Below are 18,433 nucleotides of genomic sequence, written 5' to 3'. Positions count from 1 at the left end.
TTAAATTTAGAAACTACCTCATTCTAGAATCTTAACTGTTTCTACACCACTGAGCATTCTGAAATATGGCCTGACATGTCCCTAATTTTAGAGAAGTTTGAGAGTGTCATGGGGGGAGATTGGGGTTCAAGCCCTCATGCCCCGTTTTGCTGCTGACTCTCTGAATTTATGTAAAAAGGTCACTTATCCTCTCTGGCCCTGGTTTCCTTATCTGTTAAAAGAATGAATGGGACACGATGGCCTTCAAGGCCCTTTCCAACTTGAAATATATTATGTTTCTCTGACATTTTTATAGTTTAATAAGTTTGGTATATGAATTCATGGAGTAAATGAAACAGCATTTTCCCCCAACTTTTCTTCTCAGACATTTCTTTTTGACACAGTCACACACATATCTTCCCTTCAATTTTTTTCTTTCTTTCCCAATTACTACAAGATTACAAGTTACTCAGAGAAAACTAACTCCAAATTGTACTTACGGATCTGAGCGTTGTTTTTTAATATCCGCTGCTGCTAGGTCTTTACACTGGGCCACAAAGACATGTAACTCCTTCAGTGAGTCCACATAGTCGATGGCAAACTGAATATTTCCTTTTACTTCCAGATTGCCAAAGTCTCCACTGTATACGCTCATCACACTGCCGCTCACCTGAAAGCATCGGAAATATGCAGTGTTTGTTTCTATCTCTTTTGTGAACCCATCACAAGGATCACAGATATCATCTTTGCTTGCCATTATTTCTCTAGTTTGCATTTAAAGCAGTTACCATAATATGGCATAAAGACAGACCAACACAGGCAAGCTGACATGCTATATGACACAACTAGTATTGAAAAAAAAAATGCCTCTAAAAGATACAGATGAAAAATGCAAAGTTATTTAGATGCTGGCTCATTTCAAAGCAGGGGGATTTTATGGTGAGGTTGTTCAGAGTCCCATTTTTAGGCATGCTTCGTTATTTAAGACGTTAAAGAAAGAGGATGTGAGAAACCCCAGGCACACAATTCACAGTGACACATTGCTCTATCAAATTTCCAAGGCACTAAAAAGGAATTTTACTATGTTATCCATCCACTGAATCTAGAAAATGCTTAGTGGGCCATACGCCTTTAGAGGTCAGGAAGGGTAGAGAATGGATGATTGATGAAGGCAGTTGAGAGCCTTCCCCAGGCCATACATTTGAGTACCATCAGCAGAAATTCTATTTAAGCAGATTTTTTAAAAGTTGGAGAAATGAGAGGCTAGTAAGAATTTAAGTATAGCTTTAACATTTAGTTAGCATACCTGGTGAGGCATGTGCATCTGTATGTATATCAGAGAACTATCTGGGTAAATGTATGTGAATATATTTCCATATATGAATTTCTACACACAGACTACATGTACACACAATGACCTCACTTTATGAAAGAAGTTCTAGGTAGAGTCCAATTTTCTACATCAAACCTGAACAACTACACTTAAGGAGATTTCCTTTTAAAATCCTGTTCTGAATCCTTATGTAAAGCAAAGAATCACTTTTCCTACTCTTTTATCTGCATCAGTACTTTTATTCATCAGGTTTGCTAAAAGAGAGGTACAATTCTAAATGTTGCAATCAGAAATATAAAACAGATCTAAGCAGACTTTACAAAAGTTACCTCATTTATTGCACAGAAAAATGTGGTGGTTCACCTTGTTATAATTCAGGTATATTTTTGAAATCCTTACATTAAAAAAAATTCATCTACAATGGGTATGCACTCGTTTTATGCTTATAAAAAGAAAAACAAAGATTTAGCTAGCCAGGAGCTATTGAGGGTTAGAGAAAAAGCTTGTGTCCTTGGAAATACAACAGGAGGCCATGTTATAGTAAGCAGGAGAATGGCAGAGTGAGGTTCACAGAAGCGGAGAGATATTAACACAGAGCCTTTGTTTACATACAGAAGAGAGGGACGTCATGCCAGAGGAGCTGCTAAGATTGGTTAAAGAGCTTGGGCTCTTCTTGTGTCTGCTGAGCTGGTAACTGCTTTCTGATGCTGTATCTGTTTCTCTGTCATCACTCTACAAAACATCATATAATATACACAAAATTTAAATTCAGAATGAGTGAAGATCAGCATCTCTATTTAGAAAAATGTGATAAAAAGTCAAAGCACACTAGTGCTAATCACCAGGGAATGGGAATCAGGCTCAAGTGAGTGGTCTACCTTGGACCTCACCTAGAGAGGACAGCAGTGCTTAGCTACCAAAATAACAAAGTGATTTGTTTTTTTTACCTACAAGGTGGGCTCCAGGTGCTACGGTAGGCAATACTACTGTCACTCTCTTAATACTATATATTTATGTTCGTGGAGAACTTTATTGACATATATGAGAAATTAACTTTACCCAGATAACAAAAGATCTATGATTTACTCTCAAAACACCAAATGCCATGCTTAATTCCTTTCATCAGTAACAGAGCTTTAACTTCCCTAAAAATAAAATCTTTTACTTGAGACACTATTAAACTCGAAAAGATAAATGCTTGTTTGATCTGTTTAAACTAAAAGTTATATATACATACATATTTAAAAAATTTTAAACGACCTCTTATGTATTTCCATAGTGCTATTATGTTTATCTTTTTATTGCTATAGGGAAGTATATATTAAATTATATTTATTAAAGTATATTAAATTCTACCTGCATTAGATTTTAAAATGTTTTTTTTTAAAAGTAACAAAGACAATTTATTTTAAATCTGTCCCAGGAAATATTTACCTTGGTAAAGAAAAAAAGGTGGCAATAATAAATTTTATTATATTTAGAGCTAAAATTTATTAGATGGTAGTTTTAAAAATTCATGATTAAGAATGAGCTCTTTTGGGGGTTAGAGAGTTTATGGAGCAGTTCAGGGGAGTTAGGGAAACACCTTCATAGAGTAGTTAGTTCATGCCAACATATTCCAAGGCCATGCAATTATGTATCATATAACAGATGCCAATTCAAATGCAGATTAAGGAAGGAGTTAAAGAAAAACAAAACTTATATGGATAAGGAAACAAATCCTCCCTTGAGGATTAAAAAACCCTCCACACCCTAGTGTGTCTGCTGTCATGCCCCTCATGCCCTTATAGTCCATTTCCCTCTATTACAGCATGTACTATGCTCTACCTAGTATATCAGGTCACTAGTGAATTACTCAAGGATGGGGTCCTGTCTTGTTAACCTGGAATACTGATTTTCATGCAGCAGGTACTCAATGAACGTGACTAATGCTAAGCCTCAAAGGTAGAGTGGACGGAGGAGCAAGCCTGGTTTCATCTCTACTTCCTTTAACATTTGGTCTGACCCATGTGCTTTGAAAGGTAAAATTCTACAGCTTCTTTTGGCATCTCTGATACACAAACTCAAATGATTTGGACTCTCATTGGTGTGGAGCTATGATGGTGGAGAAAATTAAAAAACCAGGAACTGGTATCACTTGCCTCTTAGATTATTAAATGCTTATTCATATGACCAACCAAGACCAAAGCCTATTTACAAAGGTATAAAACCACAGGAACTCCATGAGTGGCCTACTGTTGGTTTCCAACTTAAGATTTAGTTTCAAAGAATGAGTGATTCTTTTCAAAGGAACTGTAATGTGGACTATTAAACATATGCAAGGGTGAATATTTACAGATAGAGTTAATCTAAGGCCTGAAAATAGACAGAGGGGTGCCTGGGAAGTCAGGGAGGAGGTATGTAATTTATATGCTGTCTAGAACGTTCCTCACATTTCATCTAAGAGAATGCTTGAGGATAATGCTTTTTATTTCACCATCAAAAATCGGACCCAAACTGCAAAGAGTTAACAGCTAGCTACCATTTACTGGGTATTCACTACATGTCAGGCACTGTGCCATATGTTTCCCACGCATTATCTCACTGACTCCTTACAACCTAATGAGGTAGGACTAGGAAACCTGTCTCAGGGAACTTGCCTGTAGTCACATACCAAATTAGCACAGCCAGGACTCCAAATTCCTAACTACCTGGCTATAAGATGGAATCTTTTTTTTTCATTTTTTTATTTTAATTCCAGTATAGTTAACATACAGTGTCAGGTATACAATATAGTGATTCAATAATTCTATACATTACTCAGTGCTCACCTCAAGTGCCATCCTTAATCCCCATCACCTACTTAACCCATCCCTCCACTGAGAACATGGAATCTTAATTAAGTCAAGAAGCCTGAGTTAAAGTCCTAGATCTACTTTTTAGAAGCTGTTGAATTTGGGGGAAGTTATTTAACCTCTCTGAAGCACTTTCCTCTTTTATAAAATGGAGAACATAGTACCTATCACATTTTTTTAGTGAGAGTTAGAAATCAGAATGACTATTAGGTGCCTAGTATTTACAAAGTACTGAGTAAATAGCAGGTAAGAGTCCTGTTCTGACCTGAGACAGTAGGTATAATGGCTAACCACAATAATCAGATCTGGGCTCCAGTCCTGGTTGGATCCCTTTCTACTGAGTGAGGTTACTCACCTCTCCTGATGTTTCCTTATCTGTAATATCTGGTAATAATGATGGTGTCTGCCTTCTGGCATGTTGGATGATTAAATGAGATAATGTATGTAAACTGCATATACCCGGTAGCTATCCTTAAGGTCTGCTGTCATTGTCACTTTACTACTTTAACAAATGTTTTCAAGCTACTCATGCTACCTAGACTAAGCTTTCACAAATCAACTATACTGTAAACTACAGAGTGGTTAGGTCACACCAACATATTTCTGCCTGGATTTCTTATTTTGTGCCTACTTTGAAACATAAGTCACATTCCAAAATCAATGCAATTTGACTTCATCACCAAAATGAGTTATTGTTTGAGTCAAATGAGAGGTGCCTTGCCTTGTTCCTCAGGATTAACAACACTACCTCTATTGATAGGAAAGGCAGGGGTCATTCCTGCTGACCTCCTTGGTCTCTGCCACCACTGAACAAACACACCAACCTTGGCATAGCAAATCCACCTATTTGGTTCCAATTCTTCTGAAGTTACAAAAGACAAACTTGCCTCATCTTGGAGAAATGCTGGAACGGACTTGCTCATCCTTTTGAGTTTGTCAGGGTGGGAAAATGGATTATCAGGTTGTGAAGGCACTGTGGAAACTAAACAGCAGCATTTCCATTCAAAATTATCCTCACATTATCAGACAAACATAAAGGCATAAGTTGAAAACACACTTTTCTTTTATCTATGAACAAGATATTTTTGTAAAAAGGTTAAAGGCACAGTAGTTTACATGCATAGGATCATAAGATAAGCAACATGCAGTTTTCATGAATTATACAGAGAGAACTAGCAAGGAGTTGAACCAATTGAAAATAAAACTTAATTTAACAACTGTTAGTTTTTATTAATCTGGAGCTGGATTTGAATTATATTAAAACTTACTGCCATTGTGAATTGGTTTTCACTTATTTTTCACATCAGAGATTTGAACCACAAGATGTGTGATTTATTGGTTCATCTCCTTGCAATGTATTTTTAAAACATGCTGCAGGCTGAAAAACTATTTCATCGGACAGCAAGGATCTCCATACACAACTCAATCATGACAGTGTCCTGGCTATGGAGTGTCTAAAGGAAGACTTGTTTGTTCAGTGACAGTGTTTCTCACTTAGAATTATGAAAGATGATGATTTCAAACTAAATATTTTTTGAAAACAAATTATTTAGATACTTTTCTGATCGCAAGGTATCAGACACCTTAATTATTTAGATACAGTAAGGATGTGTGTGGAAGTCACAATGAGGTGATGAATTCTATTCCTCATTTGTGTGACCCTAGTTAGAAATCTATTTCCTTCTTTATCTAAGAGTTAGTGTCTAAGCTTTTCTTACAGTGAATCAAAGCTTATGTATGAATGAGTTAGTATGTTTCAAGGCCCTTAGAACAGTGCCTGGCACATAGTATGCTCTATATAAGTATTTGCTAAAAAATAAATATTCTCTGATAATCTTTAAATTACCTTTTCAATGTGATACAAATATACTGCCTTGTTTTTTTTTTAATTTTTAAATTTAATTAATTAATTTTTTTACTGTCTTGGTTTTTATCAGTGAAAGAGATACTAGGAAAACAGATAGATAAAAATCAAATTATATTTCTATATATAGCTTAAGAGGCTCAAATTCAGTCCTAAACATTAGCTAAATTCATCTTTAGTTAAAAGAAATCTAATGAAGGAAAACTGAAAATTTAACTATACATATTAAATATTTGCTTATTCACATAGTAGTTCTCATCTAGCCTTTGGCTCACAAATGTATCAAAATACATTTACAATGAATGACTCACAAGATATCTGCCTTAATCATTTCCCATTAAACAATAATGTGTATGTGTGTATATTCAGGTGACTTACACTGAAGTAGTGTAAGATTAGGCCCCATGAGGGCACAGTACAGCCCAATGAGTATACAAAACCTTTTTATCATAATACTGCTCCCTATTATTTTCAAAATTTACATCTACTACTCAAATGTAGTCAGTTTTATATTTATGAGGCTTTAGTTTTTTATGTTTCAATCAGGTATTTCAGTTTTGTTTGGTGGTAAGAATATACTCTTCACTAGAGAAAAGAAATAATCTCAGCCTACTCATGAAGAGTCATCTTGGAAAGTACCATAAGAGAGTGGAATTAATTCATCCAGAATTCAGCACGTGATTAGCCAATTTGGCTTGACCTCACTAAGCTAGGTCATGAACAAAGACAGATACATTACCATATATGTCTAGGTCTATGTTTTGTTTTCACTCTTCAGGCTAAATGTTGAACAACACATAGCAAGATAAAACAAGATGACCACACTGAAGTATCTACCAGTGCAAAAGCAACTGGAGAAACCTCTTTACCCAATACTCCTGAGGGACAGAAGTCTTGGTACCTCTGTAGCCACTGGACAGAGGACGTGTACCAGGGGTTGAAACCTGGATTATCTTTTTGCCTAGGTACTTAAGAATTTGTCAGGTCCTGTGCCAAAGTTCAGCACCTTTCTCTCTGGCAGGACGACCTCATGAGCAAAGTTTCGGATTTCAGACTAGATGTCACTGCCTTCTAGCATCAGCGCTTTGTTTCTCTACTGAACGACTCCTTCATTTAGCTGCTCTTCTCATTAAGACTTATTAGCACATCCAGACTGTTGGGAAACTGTTAACAAAAATAAAGTGTGCTGCTGACAGCAGACATGTGTATCATTATCTCCATACCTCCAGCACCTAGCATTATGCAACAGGCGAAACTGGGAAGCTGAGAAGACACACACACATGTCTGTGTGCTTTGATAGGCCACACAAACACCTTTTTAATGTGCTATTTGTCCTGGAGACAGTAGTCCCAGGTAAGTACAGCAATCTTAAGACTGAACAGAAAAGAGTAAATAATCATTATCTTTGGTTGGTAGTGGATGGTAATTAGTGGATGGACATTGGGCACCACAAGTACACACTTATTTCTTAAGATTCAGACATTCACTTGCTTTATATTTTGAATAAATAACTGAGTCCAGTTTTGAACTTCAGAGCTTAAACCCTGGACATACTAAAATTTATTTCCAAAGGTAGATAGAGAGGCATATACAACCATACTGCATACCAACTGTAAAAATACAATTCTTTCTTAGGTCCAAATAAATTATAAATTGTTTCATGTCTACAGTTTTGTGTAAAGGTCACAAGAGATCCAATACTCAAGACCATATTGCAACATAAAGTGAAATGGTAATGCAAGGTGCCAACTTCATTTTAAGAAAAGACTCAAGGGCCAGAGAGACTTACAAAAGAATAATACACAGTAATAACATACATCTATATTTATATATAATACATATATATGCCTACATAAAAGTTTTTAAAATATGTAACTCTCTCCCACCAGAACCGCAAATTAATCTTTCAATACTGGCAGCAGTAAATTGTTTTTAATAAAACCCTTGTCAGAATGAAATAGTTTTGTAAGCTGCAAGAGTTTAGTACCAATAATAAATACTGCATGATTAATAGTGTTAGTTATTTCAGTATATTTAACACCATGTAGAGTGGCAACATTTAGTCATTTGTGAGAAAGATCCTGCTACTCACTTCCTGGTATGCATTCATTTGTATCTGGTTCCTGATCTGCTTTTTGATCTACTCAGAAGAGCAACATTAAGAATAAATACGATTTTACAAGAAGGATTAAAGAGACATGAAGGTAAAGCTCACATGTCAGTGTCACAATGGAGACTGCAGAATACATCTGACACATTTTCAGCTTGCTTTTATCCATTCCCCAGAGTGACTCTTCATTAGCCACTTGAGGTCTCCTATTCAACTAAAAATCTAACATCTAGCATAGGAGATGTTTGGTGTGTTTCTTCTAAATGCACTGAGCCACACATAGCTTGGGAGATGGAAGGAGCACTGCACCAGGAGTCATGAAACCGAGATTTAGTTCCCACCTCTCCCCACTGACCAACTAGCTACAGGATCTTAGACAAGTCACCTAATTTCTTTGAGCTTTTCTTATCTGTAAATGAAAATGGAAATCCCTGCCCCACCTACTTCCATGAAGTTGTTGCAAGCATAAAATGAGAAAGAACTAGGATATAAAAGTAAGGAATGACCGTTGAGGAGCTCTGATACTACATTTCATGGGGAAAAGCTCAGTTAATATACATTTTCATTATTATAGTAAAGGCAATTTAAAAAACACAATTCCAGTGCAGAAATACAAATTACACATTTGCATAAATGCTGAACTATAAAAAAAATCAGACTCATTTCCATCCATTCCCCCATCAAAGCACTATTATCCTATATATTTTATAACTGAACCAAGTAATATTCAATCCATTGACAAACGTCAACATCTTTTGGCTCTGTAATACTCAAAACTGGTTAATTTTACTTCAGCCTATATTTAGCTATTTAAATGAGCTGAGGTAGGACCCCGACTCTGGTTCTGGGACTCCTTCCTTTGAAGTTAAAGCTTTACCAGCTATGCCCAGAGAGATCCAAATGCTGAGATGTGAGATTCAAATATAGGAATAACTTAACCCAGGAACCCACCCGATGCTTCCTGCCCTCACAAAGAGTTCTGCAAGTCAGAGTAGCAAAAATCAGCTCATATCCATAGAAATACAATTTCCTATTTATAGAAACCCTTGCTTCCCAAGGGTCTCTGATGCGATCCTCACAATGGTATCACCAGCAGAAGTCTTGAGAATACAAACAGTTAGTATTAAATGCACTGAGTCAGAACCGTTTTAAAACAACTTAGGCACCATTCATCACATGGTGGCAAATGACGTTCTTCTATTTAACCAACAGCTGCGTCTCAGTGACTGCCCAAACCACCCCACAACCTAATACACAGACAGACATGCAAATACATAAAGATATTTACCATCTTCAGCACTACGTACTAATTCTTCAGGCAGATTATCTACTTTAGCTTGATCTGTTCAGGAGAAATTAACAAACGGTTAACACGGCTGACCCTTGGCGAGAGAGAACAATGAGACTGTCCCTGGGAGCCCCCGGAGTTGGAAGCAATTAGTCAAGATGCAGTGAGGGGTGCAACCAAGATGTCTTCCCCAAAATACTTTCTCTTTAGATTAGCTACTTGAACCAGTGCCATAGCGGGAGCTCCCATTTCAGCCCTGATGCAGCTTACATCAGCACACTGCTGCACACGGACTCCCAAGGGTTAGAGGGTTAGCTAAGAGCAAGCAATCTGCCAGCAGCAGGAGAAAACACAGGGCGGCAACAGCCTCTCTATTCTTCTGGAAAGGGTAAGATGCTAGCCATGACTAACACCTTCTCAAACCCATGGTCATTAATAAATATTTCTGTGCATGCATCATCATTTGTGTATGCCTCTGGGAGCCTTGCTTGGGAAGTCAACTGAAGAGATGTAACTGGGGACCAGCTGCTAAGTGGAATCTTGGCAGGCTAGTGTGAGAGTGGGTATCGGTATTTGGAAGGGAGCGTGCAGGAATATCTGTCAGCTGATGGAGATTTTTTTTTTTTTAACCCTGCACATTCCTGAGTACTTTAAAGCTGCACCATGGAAATAGCTCCACGCCTCACAGGCAAGAGGTTTGTCAAACTGGACAATTGTTGCTGAGTTTTTGGGGTTTTTTTTTCCTTTCCTCAGGATCCATCACCAACATCAGGAAGAACAATTAGGATGGTCCAACAAAGGACTGGACTCGCTTTCTGTGGGAGCATTCAGGCGGATATGGCGGGGTTGGACACCTGTTGAGGAGGCTTTATAGAGAATTTCTGCACTGGGGAGGTGTTTAAAATGGGTGATCTTCAAGGTCACTTTCAACCCTAAGATTCCAAGATCTCTGGTAGGGGTAGAACTGCATTCTAATTTGGGAATTCTGCCCTCAGAGCCCTGAAAATCTCTGATTTTTAGGAATTATTTAATGGAATGGCTTTTCCCTTTCCCTTTTTAAATTCTGACTTTTTAGTCTCAACTGCAGATGCCTAAAGCATATTCTAAACATGACAATGTTCAACTTTCAAGCACATGAGTTTGGCAGCAGTTACCTTTCATTCAATAAAGTTTCTCATGACCCTCTTCACTCCCAGGGGTGTATGATAGCTTAAAAACAATTAAGAGCAAACCTCCTAGAAGTCATGATTTCTAAGTCCACTTGTCTGGCTCACAAGTCTCTCGATATATTATGTTTATGTTAGTAGTCATGAAGTCTGTCACCATTTAAAGCAGTTGCTGGGGGGAACAGTGTGCCTAAAGTGTTGTAGGCTAGGTAGTCTTTGGACTTTTAGTTCCAGTATCCAAAAGAAATGTGTGAAAAGAAGGGATGAGAGAGAAAGGATAGTCCTTGAAGCTAGGGACCAACTCATCTCCATATCACAAAAAATTCATCAGACACCCAACACTGTCATATAGAACACAGTCACTTCATAAATGCTCCTGATAGTAGTCTGTTGATTTCGATTCATAGCTCCGTGGCATGACTCTAAACAAATTGCTTTACCTCCCTGAGCTTCATTTTCCTCATCTGTAAAATGGGAATAACAATTATCTCTTACAGGGTTCCGTATGCCAGTTAGATGAAATCATGCATGTGAAATGCTTAGCCAAGTCTTGGCACATGGTGCTCAATAAATGTTAGCTCTTCTTACTAGAGTTGCTAGCTACCACAATCTTTTAAAACTCACTGTACTTGAATAAATACTCGAACTGGGATTCTTCAATTCAAGGAAACTTAGTGTTCTAGTAACCAAACCTCATGCACTACTTTCAAAGTTCCAGTCACTTTAGGATGAGCTTCTTCAGTTCCTATGAAAAGGTTATTCTCATCTGTTAACCCTCAATTTAGGGACTCCGGTGCACAACAGCATGCAGTGAGGCCACAGAAGAGCACAAAAGCATTTTTAAGCTTAGACAGTGGCATCAACAGTGGGGCAAACTTTATTCTCACTTGGTGAATCTGATGAAATGTCTTCTAGACTTTTGGAAGGCATTTTCCTAGCAGCACTCCTTTCCAAAGTTTTCAAGACAGGACTGGGTTCTTCTTCTGAACCTGTTACAAAACAAAATTGATGAACACTGCACGATACAAAAAAGATCCAGAAATCCAAGCTATTAATAAGCAATGGACATTGATATTGTAGGTTGAAAGGAGGCATCATGTCATAAGCTTCTATACTTTTATTTATAAGCCTAAGAAGCACTTCTTAGAAAAAAGTAAACGTTCTCAATTCTTGGTATATCCTTTAAAAACCATTTTCCTGGTCAAGAAATCTTTGCAAGCACAAATCATAAAAAAACAAGATAACCACATAAATAGAAAAGTGACTCTTAGTCGTCTACACCTCTATTTTAGGCACATGATTTGTTCTGTGCCAGACTTTGAATCTTTCCACTTCACTTCTAGCTTTTGAAGACAACCACAAAGTGGTTTTAGGAGCATTAAAACAATTAGCTGAAAACCACAGAAGGCAGGATTCAGATGCTTAACATCTGTGTATAATCAGGTACACAGATGGTATGGGTGAATTCTTCAGATCAACGAATGCAGGCTTTTTGGGATTCATGAGCTAATAAAATTTCCAACAAAATGTTGGAAAATGACACGAGGTAATCAACCTTTTATTAAGTCATTTTAAAGTTGGGGGGAGTCTATCATGTACTAATATCTTTGCTTATTTATTTTTTTAAAAAAAAGCATATTAGAAAAAAAAGCGTTAGGACCAACAGAGGAAAAAAAGGGCATAATTTAAAAATAAGAATAGTCCTTTAAATCAAATACATCTAATGTTACAAAAAAAATATCTCTAGCTGGTTCTTAACTTTTTCATTTTGACAGTGAAAACTCCATCATGGATTAACTCTGGTCTGAATATGGTCATTCATCACCGTTGTATCAATACTGCCTATAACAGTGGCTGGCAATATGCACTTCAAAAATGTTTGCTAGGGGAGCCTGGCTGGCTCAGCTGGTAGAGCATGTGACTCTTGATCTCAGGGTCATGAGTTCAAGCCCCATGTTGATCATGGAGCCTGCTTTAAAAAAAGTCTACAAAATAAATCAATGATTCTATTAATAAGTCAGTGAATTTGAGATCTGCTTCTCTACATGATACTTTCCTAAAATGCATCCCAGTTCTCCCAGTACTGATTGGCATGCTAGAGCAAATGGATTCTAAGATGAATTAGATTTGGGATGCTCTGTGTTCAAATTTAAAGGTTTCCTACTACAAATCTTCTTGGAGTCTTTAATATGCTAATAATGTGCATAACTTCCCAGCATTTCCAGACATATTTGACCAAGTTTTTTTGTTTTGTTTTGTTTTTTGTTTTTTTAAAGGAGCATACTGAAGCATTAGTTGATTAAGAGCTTAGCCACAGGTCAAACATATTAGGTTACTCACCAAAATTGTGGTGCCATTATAGTCAAGGTTCCTCCCTCCTCCACCCCACCCCTACCTGTTTGTTTTAAAATAAAAATTTAGGACAGAGTATATAAAACTAAATTCTACCATTTTATACCTTTTATTGACTTATAACTTTTAAAGATCTTTTCTGGGTATTGTGAGGTCATTTAATATTGATTATTTCATTTTTAGAAAGGCTTTTTGCTGTTCAATCAGTTATGCTGATATACTATAAACAAAGCTATATACATTAGGGGCAATAATCTCCAGAGTAAGTACAAATTCACAAGCTCTCCTATGGTCAGTTTACCCTCCTCACTCATGGGGTAATTTAGTAAAATAAAGTCTATCTCACCAAGCTTAACATGCTGACTTATACTCCTGCTAAAGTGGCATTTAGAGATTGGTATTCTACTTTCCCTTTCTTAAGGGAAAGGGTAGCCCTTTCTTACCAGCAACCTTTCTTAGAGAGGCTTCAACTTGATTAATTAGGATTAAAGGTGGATCCTTTGGTCAGTTTTTTAAAAAAGCCCTATAGTTACTTGCAAAGGAAACCAAACCTCATGAATCATCTACTCAGCAAAGCTTATTCATTCTCATCAATAGTGAGTGGAGCTAGAAAATGATAAATTTTCTAAACTGCTAAGAGTGACCCATACCAGCCATTGTGCAACTGTGGATAAAATGTCCCAGCCAGAGAGCATCCTTTACCCTTTTATCACTATAATTGGGGAGTTTCACATTCTTATTTGCTTCTGGGTTTCTCTGCTAAAATGCCCATGTTGATCACGATGGCAAACTGAGACAGGTCCTTTATCTTACAGCCTGGCTGAAACCAGTACCCCTGAGTCCACTTAGATGAATGTGGTAATCGATTAAGATCTTCATCCAATTGGCCAAATCAGGAGCCAAAGAAATGCAGGCCAGGAAATGCCCTCAGGTGGAATCAAGTAAAGTCATCCGACCTAAGTCACACTCTAGAGAAAGGGAAGATTCTGCAGAGAATTGAAAATAAGAGGAAAACACCACAGGGTTCCCTTTCTGAGGGAAAGAGAGTTCCAGCCTTGCACTCTGCTTCTGGCATTTAGCCACTACTGTGGTAGGATATTCATCCTAAAAGGGAAATCTGTGCCCATTTCTCTGTGGCACTTTCTTGCCACAAATCTTACTAGAGACTTCTATGTGGATGGCCAGTTAAGAAAGAAATTCTAATTATTTCCAGGAGGAAAACTAGTTTGAATGTTTCAGAAGTATTTTCTAAACCCAAGAATTTCTTTAAAAAATACTTTTAAAACCTAAAATTCTATCGTTAATGAGAAGAAGAAGTCAGATTCTGAAACACTGCCTTGTGAGTAAAACTGTATGTAACTCACTTGATTAAAGAATGTAAGAGGAAATGTAGCTTTTTATTAAGAAAGGCTAGGTAGACCTAAAGTGATAAGAACTGACCACCATTTGGGAGTATCAAATTAATCTCAATTTTAAAAACCATATCATCCTTTACATCAGCATTCCCTAAATCAACTCATTAACCAACGGGTTAAGAAATTCAGAATGCTCACTGGAGGTTTTTCTCCAGCTTTCTGCATTGGAACCCACGTCTCCAGCTGAGAAATCAGAGTCAGAGAAACCTTCTTTTTCTTCTGTTTTCTCTTGTCTCTTACATGGTGATGCCAGAATCGATTCAACGTTGCTTGTTTCTGTAGGTTTTTCTGTGTTTCCCAGGAGAGAAATGGGTTGCCTATTTCTGACCACACTAATTGCTTTAGGAGCTTCTTCTGAGCAAGGCTCCAGAGAAGCTCCTTCTCGAATACCTGTAACCTCACTTTCACTATTCCTGTCCTCTGGGGGGTTTATAGTTTCAGCGACCCCTATTTTATGTTCCATATAAAGCTGTGGGGTTCTAGAGCTCTCAACCCCACTTTCAGAACCACAAAGATCTACTGATAAATCAGTCACAGGTTCATTGCCTCCCAGCACTTCATCGCACTGGTTGACGTGAGATTTGAAAACATTACTCGTAAGCTTCATTTCAGAGGCCTCTGAGGCTGTCCAGTCACAATAGGGTACTGTCCTCAAGAAACTGGCTTTCTCGGACTGGGAAGACTCCTTCTCAGGAGTTTCTTCCTTCACTGACACCTGGAGCTGGGAAGAAGGAGCTTCAAAGGTTTCTCTAACAAGTTTCTTAAAACCAATATCAAAAGCACTCTCTGATATTGATGGAGCCTGACACTTTTTTACTGTTTCTTTGATTTCCTCAGGATGGAATTCAGAAGCACTTTGCCTGGACACCTCAGTTCTATCTGTTAACTGTGATGGATAAAGAGCCCCTGTATCACTTTCATATTTTGAGGAGGGGGTTTCAATTGCTTCCTTCAGTAGTTTTTCTAACCCAGCACTGAGTTCTAGGAACTCTGATTTAGGTTGAATATCTGTCTCCCTTACAATTTCTGCTACTTCCTGAGTGACAGTGGAATCAGATGAAAGGTGAGTTTGTACTGATGGAGATACTGGGGCAGCTAAATAAGATCCAATGTTATGAGTTTTATCAGGAACTACATTGAAGGAATAAAATCCCCTTTTGTCTGGAACCATAATGTCCATTGCAGCCCACAATGTAGAATTTTGGGGGCTACCTGCTGCCTGTACTCCTTCAGGAAATTCTGCGTTTACTTCTCCAGGCACTACTTCCCTCTCAACTGGGGAACATGCTTCTCTAAGTAGCTTTTGTAATACAGCATTTACATCATTCAGGGCAGATTTAGGTGGAAGAATGACTTTTTCTACAGTTTCTGAAATTTCCCTTCTCGATGGTAATGCCTTATCCTGGGGAGCAAGATGAGCATCCCTGGAAGAAGGCATCTCTTGGGAAGAGTTGGCCACATCCCCAGAAGAATCTTTTCTGTAAAGACAGGAAGGTTGACCTGATGGGTGAGAACCTTCTGCAGGCATCTGATGTAAGTCCTCCATGTTGAGTTGGCACTCACCACTTTCATCTTTTGGGGGGAAAGCTTTAATTCCCAAAGTTTCTTTCCGCTTTGGAAAAGGAGCTATTTCTTTCTGATAGGCTGATGTGTTGTGACTCCCTTCTATTCCTTTTTCATAAATTCTACTACCCTCTTCAGGCTCAGAGTTGATCCTAGTAGTAACAGGCTCCAACATGATTGGCAAGGGACAGGGTGAAGTTCCAGTTGCTTCCTTCAGGAGTTTGTCTAGACCAGCAGTCCAAGTGTTCGGCTTAACCTTCAGAGGAGCTACTGTTTTATCTACATGCTCATTAATGGTCTCCTTATGTCCTTTGTCTTCTTCCTTAGTATCAGCAAAACCTGTATCTTGAGGCCATGTTTTATTTCCAGAAATATCTGGTTCTGACATTTGTTTTCCATGAGCTTTTCCACCAGAAGGATGCATGGCTAGTGATGAAGCTTCTGAAAGTAGCTTCTGTAAGCTGTCATTAAAAGTGTCTTTGTAGTCTTTAGACAAAACACTCGTTTTAACGATGGCTTCTTGAATCTCGTGGTCTGAGTAATCCTTTTCTTCCTTGAACACTGGCGTAACAAACCATTTTGTATTCTTTCCCACATTTTCCTTTGATGACTCGTTTCCTGGCAAATGATGAGTAGACTTTCTGGATGATGTCAATGGAAATACGGTTTCATCTGGTAACACCTGGAGTGTGCACTTTGAATTTAATTTCTCTGTTTCCTCTCTTGCCAGAATTTTTTTTTTACCTGGAACCAGCCCTATTTCATGGATGTTCTTTCCTGGTGATTTAATGTCACTGAATCCTTTGTGTTTCTGGCTATTAAAAGGCACCGAATATTTCTGGTTTATTGTGGTAGTATTCTTTTCAACATTATCTTCACTGTTTGGATTGGCTCCTAAGTCCCAAAACTTTCTCAAATTCTCAAATTGAGAGCGGTTATAGACCTGTTCTGTATTGGGTTCATCCACTTTTTCTTTTAGGGACATAACTTTAAAGTTGGGATTCGATTCACCAATTAGAGATTTGTCTTTCTGCAAAGGAGTAGGAGTTCCACTCCCAATATTTGAAGGATGTTGCCATGCTGGTGAAGTAATGTCCCTTTCATGATGCCAACTCTCTGCCACTGGCAATCTTTTTATAGGTTCATTTATCTTATTCTGAAATGGAGATGCTTCACCTGATTGGTCAACTGAAGGGTAATTTTTGCATGGGCCTGATATCTGGGGCCTGGTTTCTTTTGATTTATTCGAGGAATAAAAACTGGAGAGATGGGCTGTGTGGCCACTTTCATCTAGGACCACTTGTTTGCTAGTGACTTGATTATATTCACTCTGGCCTGTAGATAAACTGTCCATGGGCTTTACAGGCTGATACGCTTTAGCAGAAGGTTTCCCTTGACTGCATGACAGTGATGGTTCTTTATGAGTTAACGTAGCAGCAGCTTTCTCACCTTCCCAGAAAGATATTCTTTCACTAACTCTTTTGTATTTCTCTCTTTGCACCTGGTTCTTGGGAACCTCACCAGTTTCTTGTAATTGGACTTCAGGCTTCTTCCAAGATTTGTTTTTGGTAGCCTTATGTAGGGACTCAATGTTCTCTGGCTGTAAAGAAGCTTTCAGGATGTATGTATCCCCTTCTTTGCTCTTTCTCTCTGCTTTCATGTTGTCTTTCAAACTTGGTTCTTTGACAAGTGTTGAAGAGTCAAAATTCACTTCTGACTTTCCTCTATTTTTTTCATAAACATGAAATTCAGGCTCTTCTTTACCTGAACTGCCAACATCCTTAATGTGTGGAACTTGGTCTTCTGCATCAGCTCCTTTGAGAGCACTGTAGGAATAGTTTCTGGTAGGGTGAAGTACCTGATTTCTGTCTCCTATGTTTTTTGAACTTTGGCTATAGTCCATAGTTTTACTCCCTTGATTTGGGCCATAGATTTCAAAAGGTTGCAATATGCCTGGACCTTCCTTGCCTTGTTGGGACAAATTAATAGATTTGGGTTTTATATTTACATTATTATTTTGGCAATTTCCAGAAAGCAGCGTATTTCCCTTCCTGTGGAATGTTGAATCAGATTCCATAGGCATCAATTTAACTTTGGTGGATAAGAGAGCCTTTGAGCCATTTTCTTTTACACTGGTGTCATCTGTCACCAAGACAGTAGCAGTCTGTGATTCTGAGTTTGTTTCTTCTTTCGATTCTATTCTTTGGGGATGTTGGAGAGATGACTTATTGTCTTCTGAATGAGAACTTCGATTAAACCAGTCTAGGACTTTAGATATGGAATCATCAGTTGTCTTCCTTATCTCAGTGGCAAATGGACCAGAGTGTGAGGAGGTCCTAGCTTTTAGAGCCTTGAGAAGTGGGGGCTTACCTTGCTGATGGTCTCTAGAACTGTGATCTGGCACCTGAAATGGCTCAGGCTCAACACTAGACAGTCCATCTGCAACACAGAAATGCTTTTCTAAATAAGGAAAGAGAATGCTTAAAGAATTATTACTCAATCACTCACATTACTTTTTAAAGAGGCAC

At 38.0% G+C, this 18,433-nt stretch overlaps 1 protein-coding gene across 21 annotated transcripts in view; it reads right to left on the bottom strand.

Moving 5' to 3' along the window:
- Window positions 1-18,433, bottom strand: part of SYTL2 (synaptotagmin like 2) — a 117,206-nt gene that overhangs the window by 12,013 nt on the left and 86,760 nt on the right. For 7 of the 21 annotated variants that reach the window (XM_049098971.1, XM_049098972.1, XM_035703747.2 and 4 more), the window contains 7 exons: window positions 14,481-18,344; window positions 11,463-11,564; window positions 9,410-9,463; window positions 8,104-8,151; window positions 5,034-5,128; window positions 1,925-2,044; window positions 480-649 (listed from right to left, as the gene is read on the bottom strand). In XM_049098971.1, the coding sequence (XP_048954928.1) occupies window positions 480-649; window positions 1,925-2,044; window positions 5,034-5,128; window positions 8,104-8,151; window positions 9,410-9,463; window positions 11,463-11,564; window positions 14,481-18,344 (4,453 nt within the window). The other 14 variants (XM_049098981.1, XM_049098980.1, XM_049098973.1 and 11 more) reach the window with 14 other exon arrangements.

Source organism: Canis lupus, chromosome 21 (assembly GCF_003254725.2).
Source record: "Canis lupus dingo isolate Sandy chromosome 21, ASM325472v2, whole genome shotgun sequence".
NCBI classification, from domain to species: Eukaryota; Metazoa; Chordata; class Mammalia; order Carnivora; family Canidae; genus Canis; species Canis lupus.
The sequence above is the reverse complement of the archived record's forward strand: the minus strand, read 5'-3'. Positions and strand labels throughout refer to the sequence as shown.